Source organism: Podarcis liolepis (assembly GCF_965112155.1).
Source record: "Podarcis liolepis genome assembly, chromosome: 3".
Lineage (NCBI taxonomy): Eukaryota > Metazoa > Chordata > Lepidosauria > Squamata > Lacertidae > Podarcis > Podarcis liolepis.
This window is the reverse complement of record NC_139557.1, coordinates 78,939,780-78,960,102: the sequence shown is the minus strand read 5'-3', so window position 1 is coordinate 78,960,102 and position 20,323 is coordinate 78,939,780. Positions and strand designations below refer to the sequence as shown.

Sequence of the window (20,323 nt, the reverse complement as noted above, 5' to 3'; positions counted from 1 at the left end):
GCAATTTTTGTTATAGAATAATATGCTTCTGTAGGACTTTACAAAATCTATCTTGGTTTCTTCCACAGGGGGAATGAATATTATGTATGGATGAGTAATAACATTTCTTAATTTTCCAATGCTTGTATTTTTTCAAAGGGCCAAAACTCAAGAAACCATCCAATCAATTGACTGGTGTTCAGAGGAGCATGGATACGGGATATGCATCCAGATGAACATACGTATATGGAATGCTTAAATCTCCCTTGCTGGACTGGAACAATTCATCAGCAAAAAGGAATACAGGTGGCAAATTCCACAGTTTCTACATGACATACCATAACTTTGGTGAGTGGAAAGAACCAGAAGTTGAAATGTTTGTGAATTCATTAAAAAAGTTAAAATGTGACCTTCCAAACTAACACAAGTAGTAGAGGAGACAAAGAAAATATCGAAATTGATGTAATCTCTTGAAATGCTTCTAAATGAAACTTCACATAGCTATCAAAAGTAACAAAAAGTCATTTTCTCATCTAGTGGACTTCTAGGTACAGGTACCAATTTGTATCACAGTAGATTACACTTAAAAGTTTCTGACAAAAAAAAGAATCTTAGGTAGTTATTGTTACACAACATGTTGGTGACTCACCTGTCCGGTATGTTCGGTTTCGTCTTTATTTATGAGATACATCAGGAAAAATCTAAGATAAAGAAAGAAGTTGTTGTTCATGATTAAAGGCCTCCCACGTGTAGATCAGGAAATTCATGGCTATGATTTATAGCCCCAGTACAAAAACCAGTCTACTAAACCATATTTTATTGAACTAGCGATGGTTGGCTCCCTCCTCACCTCACTTCACTTATTCCCTCCCTCAACATATTCCTGGTTTCTTAACATCCAAACTGAAAAATTGGGGTTAGGGTCCTTCCATACTAGGATATGAAACTAAATTCTGGTTTCAGTTGAATTCAATTTCTGGAAACCAAGTTTGGATTCAAGTGAAAGGCTACAGGACTCATTGTAACTTGTTAATATATATTGCAGCTGTTATTTTAATAATTTAACTACCTGTAAGCCTTTAAGCCCATTTATTTCATAGAATCATAGGGTGCATCTAGTCCAACCCCCTGCAATGCAGGGATATTTTGCCCAATGTGGGGCTTGAAGCTACAACCCTTAGATTAAGAGTTTCAATAGGATTTATTTTCTAGTCAATTTTGTGCTGTTTCCAAAGATTATGGTTCAGTTTCAAATTTCATATCATAATTCCAGATTTAAGCATATTATTCAATACTAGATGGGGGCTCCCCTGACCATTTTATATATATATTTTTTGTCACATAGCAAAATACTTCTTTCCAACCACCATATAAATTTAACTAGAGTTTTACTTCAAAATATTGACTTGTTACATCTCCTATTATGTTTCAGATTTGATGACATTAAAGTACTTACAGATAATTAGCCAAGTTGTGCTCCTGTAGAGTATGTGTTTCAAAACCATGGGGCACTGTGTCAAAGTAGTCATTACCTATCCCACAAATAAAGCATTTGGTCTAAAAAGAATGGAAAAAAAATACATTGTCCAAATATTCTTTAACAGTACAAGGAAAACAAGGAAATTCTGTATGCCAAGTTCAAACTTCTTAGCAAAGAAGTTTGCTTGCTTTAAGGCCTTAAATAGAAATGTACCCTCTTCTTTTCCAACCTATGCCTTTTGAATGCTAAAATATTTCCCTCTGTTAAGTAAAAGAAAATAAAGGGTCGATGCTGAAATGCAAATTTTCCTATTCCTTTTCCTGTACTATTTCTGAAAAAGCCTTATGTATCAATAGTAGAACTAGGGGAAGATGAAGCAGCCTATTTCTGTTTGTTTGTTTTTTCAGATTTAGCTGCATTTAAATTGTATGCATCCCTTCCAAAGCACACATTTCCCCCAAAATAAGCTTTTCTGTACACTTCCCAATGCATTTGCCTTCTAAGTTTGTTCAAAATGTGTATTTTTCCAAACTGAAACTGCAGTGCAATATACACAAAATGCATAATCCAATTGTATTTATCCATGTATAAATACAAGATTGGCAAATCAGGTTGGTTCTCTTTAAAATGTGAACCGTACTAATTTATTCTCCATCCCTAGGTGGAGAACATGCATTTCATACACAAGATTAGTCCTAGCATTTGTTGCATAAAAGGATCTCAAGAAACAGGGCTGGGAAACACCACTGCCTAAATCTTTGGAGAACCACCACTGCTTGGCATAGATTACAGCAGTAACTGTTGGTGGTATACGCCCTCAGAATGCAGTACTGCTCCATAATGCCAGCCCAATAGTCCATTATATATTCTATGTAGAAGAAGTACGCCAGGGAAATCCTAAACTGGAATCCTCTCACTGGCATGTTAGCTATACACAATTTATTTTTCTATTACACGTGTATTTATGTTTCACGGAAATACCATATACATCACGACAGAATTGCTGATATATATTACCTCCATGTCTTCTTTAACTTGTTCTTGCTGATCTCTTAATTCTCCAAATGCATCAATAATTAAACCTGGTAATAAATAAGGTGATACTTACAATAAGGCGATGCTTTTGATTTTGTAAACTCTGCCATAATCTGATGCACACGTTTAAACCTTACTCAAAACTAAAGTTATATGCACTGAATGCTCCATTCACCACCAGAGTTTGTAGTAAATATGACTGTAGAGGCTGAATCTGTGTTTAACTCAGAGAAACATTTCTGTCAATCTGTGGGGAGGTACGGCAAGTCCCTCCGCCGCCACAGGGATGCCCACAAAGTCCTCCGCTTCCATGGAAAGGCACTACAGGGCCCTCCTCCCCTGCGGAGAGGCCCAGTGAGAGCCTCTGCCACCGCGTATATATATTGTGATATATCGAGATATTGTGATGTTTAGTTGGTGATATAACGTTATACTGAAAACCAGATATCATCCAGCCCTAGTGTGTACATGAAGTGTTTGAATTTGCCATATAAACTGGAGTTGTCTGAAGCGCAGTTCATAAAACAAGAGAAAAATACCATAGTTTTCAATGTATAAGATGATGTTTTCTGATTAAAAATTTTAGTCAAAAATTGTGGGTCTCCTTATACACGGATGGTGAATGAACAGAGGTTCAGGCTTTGGTGCAGGTAGCCCTGGCTTGGGTTCGAGCTCTGGCTTCCAAAAAATAGGGGTCATCTTATACGTGTGTCTTATACAGGCACAGGCAAACTCAGCCCTCCAGATGTTCTGGGACTACATCGTCCCTAGCTAACAGAACTAGTGGTGAAGGATGGTGGGAGTTGTAGTCTCAAAACATCTGGAGGGTCAAGTTTGCCTATTCCTGGTCTTATACATGGGAAAAAACGGTAATTGTGGATTGACTTTAATCTCTTGTTCCTTCTTCACAAGAGTGTGTATATGGAATGCAAGTCTTAATTGCCAAAAGATGCTTTATGTGACAGCATCCAGAGGTTACATCATTTCATTTTCCTGTTCTCATTATGAATGCTTATTATTAACACAGTCACATTAACAGAGCTCGACAAAGGTAATGGACCATGGCTTAGAGAACAGGGGAAAGAAATAAATCACATCAAAGCCAAGAATATAAATACAAGAGAAGGGGAGATTTGTTGCAGAAAAAGGAAAGTGTGAAGAGGTACTGGGTCTGAAGGCTCTTGCCGATGAGAAGTATTCATATACATACACTCCTAGATTGTGGGCATGAGCCAATCATGTGCAAAGCTCTGCAGGACCTTTCGTGGTTGGAGTTCTTGTAGAAGCAGAACTAGAGTGTGTGCTTTTATTAGATTTCAGTAGATATACAAGACCTGACAACACCATTTTATCCTATTTGCTTGCCTCAAATTTTCAGCTATATAGCACACTATATACACTAAACTCACGTTAAATAGATTTTGAACATAATTAAATACACAGGAAGTTTATGTTTTTTATATATTGGGTGGCATGATGTTTCATCCCATGTGCCAGGGAAAAATGGGATTTTAGTTACCAGTAGGGAAAGGGTAATTTTGTCAGTTAAAAATACAATATAAACTGAAAAAATATGCATATGTACCTTGGATGATAGCGAGGAGAATAACTATTACAAAAAAGAAAAACGTAATATCAAAGATGATTCGATAGATTTCATATTCATCGCCTGCTGGATCTTCAATTTCATCACCAATTCCACCACCAGCACGCACTCCCACATACATGTGAAACATATAGCACTACGAACACATGGGAAAAGACAGTAATGTTAAAAATGCACATTCTACATCTGCTATGGCTATTTATTAATCTGCATAAGGCTTAAACTGCGCCTTGATCTTTCAGTCAGAATTTCAGATAAATGAGTGGCTGCAAAGAGAGTGGGAATGCAGGTCTGTTTACCTGAGGGAAAGGGGTGAGAGAGCCTCACACTCTTCAGAGAAGCTCTCAAAAGATCCTGGCCTGGTTTGGACATAACAAACCTACACCAGCCTCAAGCCTGAATGCTCCCTAGCCCCGGGCTAAACCTTTCCATGCTTTGTTGGGGGGGGGGCCATTAAGCCACTGTACAATTTTTATTTTTTTTTGGGTGGGGGTGAGTCTTCAACCTTCTCAGTGGGGAGGATGAAACCTGTTGAGGGGAGTTACCTTTATAACAGGAGTCAGCAGAGGGTTCCAGTTGCCTTTCTTTAACAAAACACTGCTTGAAGCAGTGGTGAAGTTACCCTCAGCAGCCTGGCCCTGTGGCAGTGCCCTCTTACAGAATTTCATTCCCACAAGGTTGCTGCTGGGCTGTTGACTGCAGCTTCACCACTGCTTAAATCAGCAGCAAAACTTATTTTTTAGGCCACACCACACCAATGTGAAACTGCACAGAGGCCACAAAGAATGATGAATACAGTGGGCAATTACTTTGTTCTTAAAAACTGTAGAAAACAAGGCATACTAATTATTTGTCCTATATTCATACAAAATTTGCTTGCTAAAATATCCCTCCTGAACAGCTGATCACTGGAAACTAGGAACATTCACACGGGAAGGAGCCAGCTTCCCCCATGGATTGGGATATCTGTGTACAGAATACGGCTTTCTTTTAAATTTGTTGTTTTTATATATTGACAGTTTCACTTTGTTGTTTGGCATAAATACAGAAACTAGCAAGGCCCACCTGCTGGAGACAGGATGCTGCATATTGACACTAGGCCTTGGATTCGTAACTATTGATACTGCTTTACAATGCTTTTGTAAACAAAGGGTTAATGATATGTGGCTTGAAATGAGAAACCTTACCAATATTTTTAACAGTCCAATTCCCTCCCTCCCCCCTTCAGTTCAGGCTTCAGAGACATACAAATTCAATTTACTAGACGAAGACTCCGGTGTTATCATAAAAGTAGTTTTTGTTGTACTGTGTAAACAGTTGGTATGTTACCAGTTCTGTCTGTAACTTTGAAGCCTGACCAAAAGTCAACTCATGAGAAATCATCATCCCAGCTTTCCTGATTGTCACTATTATCCAATAAGAGCAAGCTTTTGAGATGTCTTTATTCTGACTACAGAGTATTTCTAGTATATTGTAGGGAAATCAAATTACTACATCCTTTTACCATTGTCAATTTATAGTAACAGAACCTTCCTTTTTCTGAAAGCATTATGTTTATAATAACCATACTGAGTTATATGAATGGCATCGAGAACTTGTGTTAGCAACACAAGGGGAGATGAATAAAAGTCGAAGTAATATTTACCGTTAGCATATCATCACACTTCATGTCTGGCATATCTCCATCTTCACTCTTATTGTAGAATTTGCGGAAAAAATTAAATGCGACTACTGTGTACAGGTAAACTACCACTGCCAGTAATCCTACTGTGAGCACAAGCTAAAAAAAGTAAAAAAAGTCACATGGTATATTAATTAAGAGTACAGCAATGTGATTTGATGGAACAATTATATTTCTGTGCTGAATGCCCTCATACAGAAATTTTCTTTCTAATAAAGAAAAGAAAGAGACGCTTTAGCATATTGACTTGAAGTTTTGGGTTGTAGCCAACTGTGCCCTTCAGTTTGAGGATCCAGTGATCCATACCTACGCTAATGGCAGAAGAGAAGAAGAGAAGAGGCAACTTTTGCTTTTTCCTCCTCGCCCATTGCAGCCGAAGGAAAGGAGACTTTAGTAACACTGATAGCATGGTGCTGGTTAAGACATTAGTACCCATTGCATGTTTTTTTACAACTAATTAAGCAAAATTAATTAGTTGTTGCAAGTATGACTGTGACTTATCCTTTGAATTTTTGCAAGTATGACTGTGACTTATCCTTTGAATTTTTAGGACAAACATTATGAAACTTAACCCTTTTGTTTCTATCTATTCTGTTTGTATAATTGTTCCTCCTTACCAACTTGGTTTTAAAGGATAGTGTAGTTAATGATAGAAAAGACAACATTACCTGTTTGCCATTGTGAGTTACGGATGACAAAATAGTTCGCAACGTTTTGAATCCCATTGCTATGTCAAGAAGATGAGCAGCAAAGAAAAAGTTGTTGTAATGACCAAGGACTGACATGGTCATATACCAGGCGAGGTACAGAAAAGACTTCAGGGAAAAAGCGTAAAACAAAATTAGCAAAAGGGCAGACAACGTGATAATTGCTATTAACTGGACTCAACTGCAAAAACCAAATAACTCAGTAATTTATACAACCAGGTGCAAGATTCCTGGTGCCCTAGCTCTGAGCATAACAGCTGCCAAATAAACACAAAAGAGATAGATTTTAAACATTTTAAATCAGTTTTATTTAACTCTTATTCTTTTTAAATGAACAATTTTTTGTGCTTTTTTAAATAACCTGGTTAAAACCTTCAGTTTTTCAACTGAATCAATACTTCTCTACCAAAAGCCTGCTTTTGTAAGTAAAGGAATGAATTGGGGAGAGAGGATATCTGATTTCAAGGTCTAAATAACAAAATTAGCCAATATCATTTATCATTAACATAGGCTTCCTACTGAACCCTGGGTCTAGCAAGTCATTACAATAACTGGGATACAGGAGGAACCACTGTATCTCATCAGGATGATTTTTTGCCCTCCAGGTGAGCTTTGCAATATGTTCAGTTCTAGCTCTGAAAAATGATGAATAGTTACATCTACAAGGAAACAGCATGGAAAATGCTTGTTTATTGCAGCATGAGTAGTCATAGCCAACAGCCTACTTTATCAAATGCAAAACTAAACAATCCCTTACATGTCATAAACAGACTTTCACCAATACAATAAAACTTACACTACATTACATCTGAATATCAAATGGAATTGGCCATATGTATATGTTCAGAGTCTTAATATAGCAAAACACACATTTTCAACCTCACTTAAAATAGCCAAATCTCACACTCTAAACCAGTTTCTTGCTTTAGTACTTAATTTATATTTGATGGCATAAACTTACATTATCAGTGAAAACAACTCCTAATTTCCACATCTGATACTTTACATCAATAGAATTCAGTCTGGAAAAAATATATGGAAGACACAGTAAGAAAAAACACTATATTAATATGTAACAATTACCTCATTCAGCCTGGGTATCAAGCCATCACTGCCCTGTTTTAAACATAGCTGTCTTGGAACCAATTCAATATGAGTATCATTTTAATTCCTGCTATTGCTATTGCTGAAAGTGGGAGTGGGGCAGATTCTGGTGATACTATTTTTTATTTTTGTTCAGAAACCCCCACTGGAACAACACTGCATTTATACTTCTTCCTCCCAAGAAGCTGACATCTCTTAACTTATTTGTGTTACTGTCATTGGTACCAATCCACATTAAGGCTGTCATACTTAGGTTCCATTGAAATTAATGGAAAAGTCACATCTTGCTTAAGTCTTACTGATTACAATGGAACTTGAGTATGGCTAACTTGGAGTCTCCTATTCCCTTACTGTCAAGGCCAGGGGTGTTGCCAAGATAGGAAATTCTGGTAGGTGTTGTTTAAAAGCTACCAAGCAAGTTGCCTTTTTCTTCACAACGCAAATACAATAGGCAACTTATTTTTTTTCATCAGCCCCCAACACATGTACTGCTTGAGAATATCAAGTCACTATTGACCAAAAATAGTCACTCTTTAAAAGCCTAAGAGCTCTACATATGAAAAAGCTTAAATGTTTTTTTTAAAAACCAAATTTTTGAAAACTTACACAGCGGATAAAGAACTATCTTTTTTGGGTTTCTTTTTTTCTCTAGCATCACTGAAATCCAGAGCAGCTTTGTCCATTCCCAGCAATTCACTGATTCTGTCCTTTCCATAGAACTCTCCATATTTATCCATAACCTAGAAGAATGGAGGTGATTGTTATTTTTCTCTAGACTTTGGAAACCTAGTAAAACAGGTTATATTTCCAAATTATTTCAACAGCCCATTCACAATATATGTGTATAATACTGATTGATCAATTATGTGGCAAAATGAACACCAGCTTAAGGCTGGTTACATACACACATAAAGAAAAATGATTCTAACTATATAAATAACTAAACTGGCTAAATTGATGTGTAATTATAGTCTATACATATATATTACACAAATCTTGTATCTTTTTTTAAATATAAAGTTGCATCAATTTCCTTTCTGTTAGTATCTTCCTAAAGAAACAATTAGAATGAATTCAGCAGATACAGATGAGCCACTGCCATCTGTCTGCAGATTTGTTCTCCCTAGAGTATGAAAAGCTGCTGGTAGGAAGGGTGGTTTTCATCTTCTAGCCAGGGTAAGTGCTATGGATTCGACCATGTGAACATTTTTAACGCATAAGCTAGCCTGCCCTCCTCTGACAATGCTGATTAATTGTTAGATGGAAAGAAGAGTAGTGGTCCCCAGTCAGTGTGTAAAGTGTGCTTTCTTATCCCCGTTACAGTGCTTCCCCCGAAGGCACTGATCATCTTTGGAGTTTCATGAGCAATGCAGCCAGCTGCACAGCCTTCTGTAGGCAGTCATGGTTACAGACAGATAAAACATTCTTGATCCAGTCCATGTCCCTTGCACTAAGAGCCGACTAGCATGTCTGTTCCATCCCAAATGCATGCAATTTTAAAAAACAACAACCCAAAAACCCACACGGTATCAAAACACACTGATTTAGAAATACTACCCAAGTGCTCTGAAGGGTCCCTGCTTCATTCTTTCTTGATTTAAAACTTTCTGCATGTTTGCAACAGCTTGAAAGTGCATCACTTGCTGTGCATGCATAAAACCTTGGAGTGAAACACCCCATAGAAGTGGCAGTATGATATGGTGTGCCACTGTATAGAAAAAAGGATGGCTGTCCCTATGAAACCATGGGGCAGCCATCACTTTTCTGTACAATACCCTTGGACCATCTTAGTGGTTTTTTTAAGTACACCTCAGTGAACCATGCATACAAAGTTTGGAGACATGCATGTCTAATTTGCATGTTCCAAGTATAGTCTGTCTAAACTGTGGAGCAAATTGAAATCCTTCCCTATCTCTAGTCATAGTTCTCTGAAATGGGGACCAATACAGTCACCTCTGCAGAAAGGCTTTATATAACTGCATTAAATTAATAATAATGGATACAAGTTATAATGATACAAAAAGACATGTATAAATAATTTAGACAAATTCAAACTTACATAATTCAACTATAATATGAACATTACCTTTCTTTTTACAAACTTGTCCCAATAGTTGTTAGGAAATGATCTAAAGATATACAAAAGTAAGATAGCACTCATATGAGTAAACATTTTTCTGAATAGCAAATTCACAGGTAACACTATTGTAGGAATTGCCTACAGAAAAAGCTTAATAAAGCTACCTAATACAAATGTATTTATAATATGGTATAGGTTTAATAAATAAATAAATTCATTTAATAATTCAATTTATTATAGGTTTAATTTACACAGGTAGTCCTAATTACTAAAAAAAATCCGGTAGGAATGTCTTCCTTCCCTAGTGCAAACTTCCCATTTAGATGTGTTAATGTGTCCACAGAACTCCCACAACCCAACATTGTTTCATGTGAAGCTTTGTTTAGAGTGTGCTGGATTGCTGGTCTCTATTATGACACAAAATTAACTTTTGCCTACGAGATGCAAAAATGACATTTCAGGTTTTTCCGCAGATTGTGTTAAGCTGTGTGTGTAAAGGTGCTGACCTTTAAAGCCCTAAACGGCCTCAGCCCTGTATACCTGAAGGAGCATCTCCACCCCCATTGTTCAGCCCGGACACTGAGGTCCAGCTCTGAGGGCCTTTTGGCGGTTCCCTCACTGTGAGAAGTGAGCTTACAGGGAACCAGGCAGAGGGCCTTCTGGGTAGTGGCGCCCACCCTGTGGAATGCCCTCCCAGTGTCAAAGAAATAAACATCTTACTTTTAAAAGACATCTGAAGGCAGCCCTATTTAGGGAAGTTTTTAATGTTTAATGCTGTATTGTGTTTTTAATACATGGGGAAACCCAGCTGGATGGGTGGGGTATAAATAATAATAATAATAATAATAATAATAATAATAATAATAAATGCCTTTTGTGAATGAAAGAAACACCTATTTTGGGAAATCATCTTTTATTTCTTCTTTTTAACCATTTAATGTAACTTAACTATTTGGAGATACATGATGCGTCAGTTCACATGTAATGCTAAACTGACCTGTTGGGGATTATGCATAATGATCAGAAAATGTACAGTCACTATATGAACATTTCCCGAAGCCTGTTGGAGATTATGTATATTGACTAGGAAATGTGCACAGTTCCTTCTTCATGGCTGGATTATGTGCATACTGTATTCTTCATGAGACCTGGTGAATGTGCACAGTTAACCCATTCTCCTTAAAATATATACTATGAATAAAAGTGCCCTGTTCTCTCTTTATATTTAAAAGGATGAAACATGAATAAATAATTGGATGTGTCACCTTCCATGTGTTAGATGGATTTAAAAATGCATATCATTTTAATTTAAGTAAAAGAGAACCAACTTGACTGTATGAATCAACATTTATGTTTCAAGCATATCAGTGCCATTGGAAACAAAACTGCTGTTTGCAGAATGGAAGATTATTTTTTTTTACTGATATCCTCACAACAAAGCAAGCTAAAATGTACATTTAATAGCTATATAAAATAGTTATAGCTGCCTCAAATCTTGGAGTTTTCTGTGCTGCAGATGAATCCAATCTAATCGCTACTGCCAAAATTGAGATACACTTACACAAGCTTCAGGGAAGATGGAGGGGAGGGGGAGAGAGAAAAAAATATTTACTGTGTGTTGATGACAAGTCTATCCCACTGCCCTTTAATATCATCTTCTGAAGGCTGTTCTGTAATATACAGCCCATCAAATTCTAATTTCCGTGCGACTTCTTTTTCTCGTTTAAATATAACCAGTGGAACCTGCAACCAAACATAAAGACACCAACATTTGATTGAAATGTTCTATAGCACTTGGAGCAACAATATCTTAAGAACAGCTGGTTGTTGGGGAAAATGCAGACTAAATGAACTGTACAATTTCTTAAAGGAAGTATATATCGTATAAAGTGAACTGGATCAATTATAGCCCTTCCCCTATTTGCGCTTACAATCCCGTGCTCAACAGAAGGGGAAGGAGATTTTCAGTGATGCTTCCTTCTCCCTGCATTCACCCAGACCACTGCTTCCTCTGGAGCAAATTTTCAAAGGATACAAGAGGCTTGCAGGAGGAAGAAATAGCAAAAATCTCTTATCTCCCCACCTATGAACAGGAGCACTCTTTGTATTTGTAGCACGTTTTACAATATCCTTATTATCATTACTTCAAAGCAAGAGCTTCATTGGCTCCCAGTTCACTTCCTATACAGTGCCCTGGATATTTTAATTGAAGGAATTGTGTGTGTGTTTGAAAAAACATCCTGCCAAAACAAATATTTAAAGATACAAGACATTATTTGTAACTACTTCAGTGGAAATGTATGTATTCCTTGTCCTCTTACTTTCAGACAGTAATATCCAATGATGCAGAAAAAGGAAATGACTGTGTGCAGAATGGCTAAAATGCGGAGTGCGGGTTCCATGTAGCCGCTACTTTCTTCAAGAACATAGTGCACTGTGATGATTCTATGGGAAGGACTTTCTAAGCTGCTTAACTTGGAGTTTTCAGCAATATTAACCACAGGAACCTCCTTTTCTTCAGCCACTGCAGATGTGGAGACCTGTTGAAATAAATTGAAGTGAGTAGAAAAAAATTAAAATGCTCTGTGAATTTCTGTTCTCAGAGGCTCCTGGAGGGCATTCCTGACACGTGAGATGGCACCTCCTCCTGAAGCCTTCAGGCACCAAACACTTGGTTGCTCCTCTAGGGAGAGGAGTGAGTTACATCCTAGACCCAAATGGAAGATCCAGTAACCCACCTGCTCATTCAGAAAGACATTTAAAATTTACGCCTGTTGGTGTAGTGAAAAAAAGAATTAACAATAAACATGGCAGTGTTAATAGTCAAACAATCAATATAAAACAGGCCAGAAAAGGAGGAGGAGGAGGACAAATTCCTAAAGTTCTTACTTTCCTGCTCTACATGTGTGGAGCATAAACTGGATTAAACTAATAACCCCTAGTTCCAGGAAGGAAGAGATGGACTGAATGCCCTCCTGGAGAGGCTGAAAACAGAAAAGACCTTTGGTCATACCATGAAGGGCACTTCGAGGTGCATGTAAAGATCAGCTCAGGTGGGACTAGATCTCCCTCTTGTGGCTGAAGGCAGGAATCACTATTCATTTACCAGAAGCCTGTGGGTCTCACTCTAGGCGGGCCATTGTTTTTATGTTAAGCCATGTAGAGAGGAGAGAGTATACACAGCAGCAGCAACATTAGGGTTGCCATGCACCCGGTTCTGCCAGATATGTCCTCTTTTCAGCATAAAAAATCCTATCTGGGGGGATTTTTAAAAGTAGGCAAAATGCCTGGAGTTGTTTTTTTGTTTACATGTGGCAATATTTAGTCTTGCGCCTAGCGAGCATCAGAGCAGCAACTCCGAGCACCTGGGAATGGAGGAGTGGGTGCGGGGAGAGAGATACGGAGGAGGGGAAGGCGGAGACCAGTGGGCATTTGCCTTTCCTGGAGCAGAAGCTGCAGAGGGAAGAATATGCAGGCAGGAGCAATCAGTTTCAGAAAGCAAGAGCATCGTGGAAGAGTGGGGAGCTTTAAGTCAAGGCTAGAGGCAGAATGGAGCACTCAAGCCGCAGGATGTTGGAGCCTGAGCAATCAGCCCCAGAGGCAGCAGCTATTGTTATTGTTGCCATTTCCCCTATGACTTGTCTCGCCGCTGGACAACGTGTGTGGAAGCTGGGAGGGGTTGGCTGTAGGTGGAAACTACTCTGCGGCTGGAGGGTATTTAGCCAGTCACCCTCCACCTCATCCCTGCACCTCTCCTGAACTGTGTGATTCTTTCTCTCCCCCCCCCCACCAAAGATCACGTGCTCTTATGGGGATGACCCATAGCTTAGTGGTAAAGTACACGCTTTGGATGCGGAAAGACCCAGGTCCAATCTCTGACATCTCCTGGTAAAGGCAAACCCTCTCTGAAACCTGGAAGAATCACTGAAGACAATACTGAACTAGATTTGTGTTTGTGTGCGTCATACAGTGATAAGCTATGTAACCCTTTTTGCTCCTAAAATGTCAGTTTTCAGCTCAGATTGTTTTGATATGCTGGGATTGCCCAGGAAGGCTAAAGAACAAGAAAGTGTTTATGTGTACTTTCTGTATACATTTTCATTTTTTATGGTACTTCATTTACACATCTGTGGATGAAAACATGAAGGAGTTACCTTATAGAAGAGCAGAATGAAATTAATGGCAAATGCAACAAACAAAGCCAACATCCTCATATTGTAGAAATTCCGAGCAAAATAGTTCTGAAAGACAAAATAATAAATATTAAATGCACTAAATACTTACATTTGAATAATTCAGCTCCGTTAACCTACAGAATGTGATCTTGAAAGAAATTACCACATTTACTCGAACCTAATGCTCACCTTTTTTGGCCAAATTACGTTGCGAAAATTAAGGTGTGCATTAGATTCGATGGCACATTTACATTCACCAGCAAATACTTTTTTTGGTGTTCATTAAGGAATTCACATAATCCAAGTGAGTCTTGATTTTGGTCTTTTAGCCATGATCAGATAAAGCAGGGGTGGCTAATCTTTTTTGGCCTAAGGGCTGCTGATCAATCCTCAGAGGACCACATGCTAGTAATGGGTGTGGCCAGAACAAAAGTGGTCATTGCCAAAGTGGGCCCAGACACACAGGTAGCACACATACCACCCCCTTCTCTGTGTTATTAAACCAGTCTACCGTGGCTGCATTTTGTGATTGGTATAATTCACATGCTTTCTGAGTAGAGTGTGAGAACAGGAAAACCATCTTATCTCTTCCACTGTATGTGTACTTTTGGAATGTACTTTCACTTCTGTTGTTCTCTCAGAGCTGGAGAGAACACACGATTATGCATTGTCTGTACGTAAAGGTAAAGGGACCCCTGAGCATTAGGTCCAGTCGTGACCGACTCTGGGGTTGCGGCGCTCATCTTGCTTTATTGGCCAAGGGAGCCGGCGTACACCTTCCGAGTCATGTGGCTGGCATGACTAAGCTGCTTCTGGCGAACCAGAGCAGCGCACGAAAATGCTGTTTACCTTCCTGCCAGAGTGGTACCTATTTATCTACTTGCACTTTGACATGCTTTTGAACTGCTAGGTTGGCAGGAGCAGGGACCGAGCAACGGGAGCTCACCATGTCATGGGGATTCGAACCGCCGACCTTCTGATCGACAAGCCCTAGGCTCTGTGGTTTAACCTTGTCTGTACATAAACTGTAAATAAACGTAGTTTAGATCTACGAATGTTTTTTTCTTCTTGCTGTGTTCTTCCAGAAGAACAGTGTGTACTTTTCATAAGAAAAGTGTCGCTGAGAGGCACTCTGGAGATGAAGGGACATGCCATTCCAGAGCTGTGCCTACTGGGAGACGCTCGGAGAAGGAGGAGGCCTCTGGCGAGCCCCAGAGCGTCATAAAATCCCAACACTCTGCTGATCTATGCCTATCAGCAGAGGTGGGGGCAGGCTCCTCCACATCACAGGGGTGGCTTTGTAAGAGAGGCTCCTCTCCTTCCAGTGCTGCAATTGAGAGGAAATTTGCTTTCCCTGCTCTTCAGAGATGACTTATTCCACTTACAAGAAGTTTCTGCTGGTATGCAATAATTTTCTTCCAGAAGGCTGATTCCTGTGATTCTGGTTCACCATGCCTATGTTTGTGGCGCTGCCTTTGTTTCTGCTTTGCTTTCTCTTCTTTTGCTTTCTCTTCCTTTTCTCCATCTTCTCCTCTAAAAGCATAAATCTTATTGTGAGTCACACTCTATTAATTAAAATATAATCTCTCATTGGAAAAAGAAACAAGCTGTGTCAAGCACATGTTTCATGGGCACTTTAAAGAAGACTGGGTCCTCTTTCAAGTACTTACTGTATGTGACATGATCACAGCTGGAAAGGGCATTTAGGGAATGTTTAATGGATAAGGGCTTATAAAAGCCCTTAAGATACAAGACACTTATAATGGATTTAACACAGTGGGAAGAAAATAAATGTGGGTTAAAAAGGGAAAGGTCTTTACAAAGCAATTACAATATAATTAATTCACATTGAAGCACACAGGATGTAAAACCCTTTTAACAATGACTGCTAAAGTGATCACAATACTCCTCTATATAACTGAGCTGTTAGAAGATAAGGACATAAATACAACTGAGTTGTCATTTATTTCAATGGGTTTTGCTTCCAAGTGCATTTAAGACTACAATATTCATAAGTGGATTCATAAATGCTCGAAATATTGACACATACTCTGCTTTTTCAGGTACAAATTTAGTTTCTTCTTTCTCATCCTTTTCATCTTCGTTCACCTTCTGGTCCTTCAACAAATAAGGAGGAAACAATTATGGCAATGCACTACTTTCAAGTCATGTTTTAAAAAACCCAGGACCATAGCCTTGACTATGTCATTTAAAATATACTAATGTTCATATTGAGTAGAACATGAGGACACTCCTATTTACTTGAAAATATTGTTTTCTATTTAAAACTCAAACCAATTATAATCAGAGTATAAGAGGAACTCCTGCAATGTCACTTTAGAAAGATGAAAGCTTTGCTTGCTCAATATTGTTGTTGTTAGTTGTATTTTTCACAAAAGGTGAAAGCAACTTACACAAACCAACATTAGAAACAACAGTATAAGTGACCTATAATGTTCACTGATATGTGCAGAAGAGTATTTATCATTTATTTATTTATTTTATTATTTATTTGTTGAATTTATATATTGCCCTATACCCAGAGGTCTCAGGGTAGTTCACAGATTCAGCACAACCCACCCAACTAAGATATGACATAAAATTAAAGTTCAAAAAATAAATAGTGATGGTGCCAGGCATGACTCTCTAGAGAGAATACTCTGTAGTTGTTAATCCATTGAAAAATGGGATCTAAATGCATGATGTGCTGATTTTATTTCCTAAAAACAATTTTTAAAAGTCTAAAAACCAGATTTAAACAGTATAGACAAACAAATTATAGTGTGTACCTGTATTTTTTCTTGCACATCAGGTAAGGGGAGTAAAGAAGGACTGCTCAGCAAATCACTTAGGCCTGCATTTGGATTATGTGGGATTAGTTTATATTGTCCTCCCTCTCTTTTTAAATCCAAGCCAAATATGTCCGAGAGGAGGTCACTGTCTTCTGACAAAGCTTTGAGATCGGTCAGATCTTCTGCAGGCAGGGGAGCTTCTGTTGGCTTTCTTTCCGCTTCTTCCCCTTCACCACGCACCTCATCTTGAGTAGGGTCAGGCATGTTGGCTAAGAGTTCAGCCACCTTGATTTTCTTAGCCCCTTCAACTAGGCTTCCTCCAAGCAGCAAACTGTACATGATTTGAAAGAAGCCTCGGAAGACGCTTGATATGAAATGCATTAAGCCCATTAAAATGCTCCAATATGAGGAGAAAAAAGCCATTGCCATGTCTTTCATGGTCATCTTTTTCATCTTCTTCATCTGCTTCTTGATACTTTTCATGCTTAGCACTTTCATGAGTGTCATTATGTTATACCTGAGAGCTACTAAAGCTGATTTAACAGTTACTAGAGAGAAGAAGCCCATTCTGGGATCCTGTTCCTCAGGTTTCTCATTCTCATTTTCTTCTTTATTTGCCGACCTCTCATTCAAATCTGACTCAGAGATCTGAGCTGCCAATTGCATTTCAAATATGGTATCCTCACAAAAATTAACAAAAAGCTCCATTTTTTCCTTTTCCCCTCCTTCATTTACTACATCAAATATAAACTGTCTCTTTGATTCTTTAACTTGAGGTTTTTCCCATTGTGTCCGACTTGATTCACTTATCTCAAAGTAAACTCGTTCAATGCGCTTTGCGCTACCCATTATCTCTATACGCCCTAAGAAGGGCTGGAAATAGTTCAAAACACTATCTGCCAGTTCAAGAAAAGTCTGCAACCGAGTGTCATGAGGCATGTGCTCTGACAAGTTCGTCAGGAGGACAGCAACATTGAAGCCAATGTCTTTGGCTGGCTCATGAAACCGTTTCACAAATTCCTCATAGTCCAAAGTCTCATTCTCATCTGTTTCAGCACATGAGAGCAAAAACTCGGTTTCAGATTGAGTGTAGTGTTTGTGGCTCTCCATGGCTTTGTGGAAATCTCTTTTTGAAATGATACCCTTTCCGTCAGGATCATATTCTTTGAATGCATCAGAGAAAGTTAAATCCTTCAGTTTTAGGAACATATCAAAAAACTTTAAAATCATTTCTACATTGTTGGAGGATTCCACTAGCATGTCAACCATCTGCTTGCCGATTGTGCCATTCACAACATTACCTGAATGTGGAAAAGTGCATTGAAATTCTTGTTAAAATATTTACTCAGTTAACAACTAGAGATATATAATGCCTTGTAAACTGTTCCAGACATCAATAAAATTACTAGACAGGATTTCAGAGGTGAGCATTTTGAACTACTGATAGTAATACAGGGGGTGAGCAACATTTATGTTAGGAGAAAAATAATCAGGCTTGTAAGATTCCAGACTTTTTGTTATACAAGCCTTAAAAGATTGCTGAAACCTCATGGCCTGAATACAACAAAGGGTTAAGCTTGCTTAAGCCCACTGAAATCAATTGAATTAAGGATGCTTAACTCTGTGTTGATTTAGGCCTTTGCTTCTTTAGCATTTACCCAGATTTCCTGTTTACTGAAATATCTCCAGGTTCATTTGCACATAGGATTACATGTGGGTCAATAGTGAATATGGCTGTTGCCTTACTTTAAAGCAGGAGTGAGGAACCTCTAACCCACAGGCCCAATTTGGCCCAGCATGGGTCCCAATTTGGCTTACAAGGCTGTTTTCCCCTACCCACGCCCATCTGCTGCCATATGTGACATCAGGTGTGTGGCAGGTAGAGACTAGCTGAATAGGCTGCCCAACTGAGTTTCCTGTAGGAAATTAGATTCTGCAGCTGATCCTTGTAGAAAGCAGGATTGACACTGCCACCCATCAGCCCTGGGGTATGAGCTCAAGGCTGCTGCATGGGTTGTGTGACCAAATTTCCTGCGGGGAACTCAATCACACAACCACTGCCTGCAGAAAGTAGCAATGCCAGCCATATGCTCAGCACTGGCAAGCATAGGACTGGCAAAGCCTCTTGCACTGTGGCTGCCAAGTATCTGGTAACCACAATGACCGCTCCACGCTTAAAACGGGGGGCGCCCTTTGCCCCTAGATCTGGAGCGGCTCCAACAGCATAGGCTTGGTTTGCCTTCCCTCAGGTGGGATACCTGGAGGTCTCCGCCTACCTCAGTCAATTGTCCAATCCCACCTGGGGGAAGCGTTGCCAAGGAGACCAGGCCAGGTAGGGGAGGGATTACCTGCCCACACAATGGAGGGAGGATCTTACCTGGGAATCCTCACTTTGCTCCAGAGCTGTGGCTGCCAAGTATCTGGTAACCACAACTGGTTGTTGGGGCATTTTGCTGTGGAAGAGATTTTGACAGGTGGCCACAACAACCCACCTCTCCGTCATCTGGCATAATGATGCCAAGGTGATTGACAAGTGGGTGGTCACATCCCCCTGTCAAAATTGGCTTGTAAGACTGGAAACTGATATGGATCTGGTCTGTTGGGTCAAAAAGGTTCCCCACTGCCGCCTTATAGAATGGAACCAAATAAAACTTGTGGGTAAAAGCAATTAATTTTTCATATGCATTGCAACTTGTGTTCCTGGGAAATCACTAATCCAATAACGTACACATTGGCTGGCTATAAAACAAAAACATTCTGAAATAATTTCAGCTAGTAGAAGGCAACAAGATGCAGAGAAAAAATAGAAAAGGGCTTATGAACAAAAAGAAACAGAAGTCAAGCTTTGAATAATTTGTGTATTTGGATAAAAAGTGATCCATTTAAAGTTGTATAAATTCTGTTTTGAGGCTTTTATGAAGACTGCTTACAAAACTGAAACTCATAGAAACAAAAAAAGCAAGTTATGTTAGTAAATACTGTTTTCTCTACAACCTTTACACAATAACAGTAAAGCTGAACATTTTACATTGTGCTTTTATTGGAGACTATAGTACATTAGCAGGTTCCATGCTCTCTGAGCCAAACTAGAGGTGATGTTAAATGAGTCTTTGTAGTTCACCAGAACATTTTTAAAAATGCAAAGAGCAGCTATGAGATGGTCACGGCAGCTGATAATTACAGGGATCATAGCAGACAGGAAGGGGGAGTTTAAACAGTCTCCTCCCTTGATGTAGCTGTGACAGAAATAGATCATATGAAGCTATTTGTATTAGGACGAAATCCCCCATTGGCACCAATTTTTTTTTACCTCTTTGCAATTTGAAAAAAGTCAATAAAGGTTTGGTTTGGGGTTTGCTTGTGTGAGTTTTTTTAAGAAAAAAAGTTTTAAAATGAACTTGAAATTACCTTCTAACATAGATAACAACATGACCACCATATCCTTCTGAAGATCCATTAATTCTTTCAGTAATTCAATTTGGCTAGAATCCTGTCAACATAAAATACAAGATTCATGGCAGTGTTCTTTTAGCCCAGCAACTATGATCATATTGAGAAAACTATGTCTCTGGCTTAGAATTGGGGGCTCACTGATTTCTAATAATACTGTGACAGCTACAGGTCCCTGCGTCACTTTGAACATTCGAGAGTAGCTTTTGGGTGATGGAGAAGGTGGAATGGAAA

General features: G+C 38.9%; 1 protein-coding gene across 19 annotated transcripts in view; it reads right to left on the bottom strand.

The window, feature by feature from the left end:
* The window catches only part of RYR2 (ryanodine receptor 2), a 243,937-nt gene that overhangs the window by 1,697 nt on the left and 221,917 nt on the right, over window positions 1-20,323 (bottom strand). For all 19 annotated transcript variants that reach the window (XM_083496695.1, XM_083496708.1, XM_083496706.1 and 16 more), the window contains 16 exons: window positions 20,048-20,129; window positions 16,637-17,940; window positions 15,898-15,965; window positions 15,233-15,380; window positions 13,827-13,913; window positions 11,994-12,212; window positions 11,285-11,415; window positions 9,679-9,721; window positions 8,199-8,332; window positions 7,450-7,510; window positions 6,450-6,596; window positions 5,746-5,880; window positions 4,080-4,236; window positions 2,477-2,541; window positions 1,436-1,536; window positions 629-680 (listed from right to left, as the gene is read on the bottom strand). In XM_083496695.1, the coding sequence (XP_083352821.1) occupies window positions 629-680; window positions 1,436-1,536; window positions 2,477-2,541; window positions 4,080-4,236; window positions 5,746-5,880; window positions 6,450-6,596; window positions 7,450-7,510; window positions 8,199-8,332; window positions 9,679-9,721; window positions 11,285-11,415; window positions 11,994-12,212; window positions 13,827-13,913; window positions 15,233-15,380; window positions 15,898-15,965; window positions 16,637-17,940; window positions 20,048-20,129 (2,934 nt within the window). The remainder of the gene's footprint in view (window positions 1-628; window positions 681-1,435; window positions 1,537-2,476; window positions 2,542-4,079; window positions 4,237-5,745; window positions 5,881-6,449; window positions 6,597-7,449; window positions 7,511-8,198; window positions 8,333-9,678; window positions 9,722-11,284; window positions 11,416-11,993; window positions 12,213-13,826; window positions 13,914-15,232; window positions 15,381-15,897; window positions 15,966-16,636; window positions 17,941-20,047; window positions 20,130-20,323) is intronic.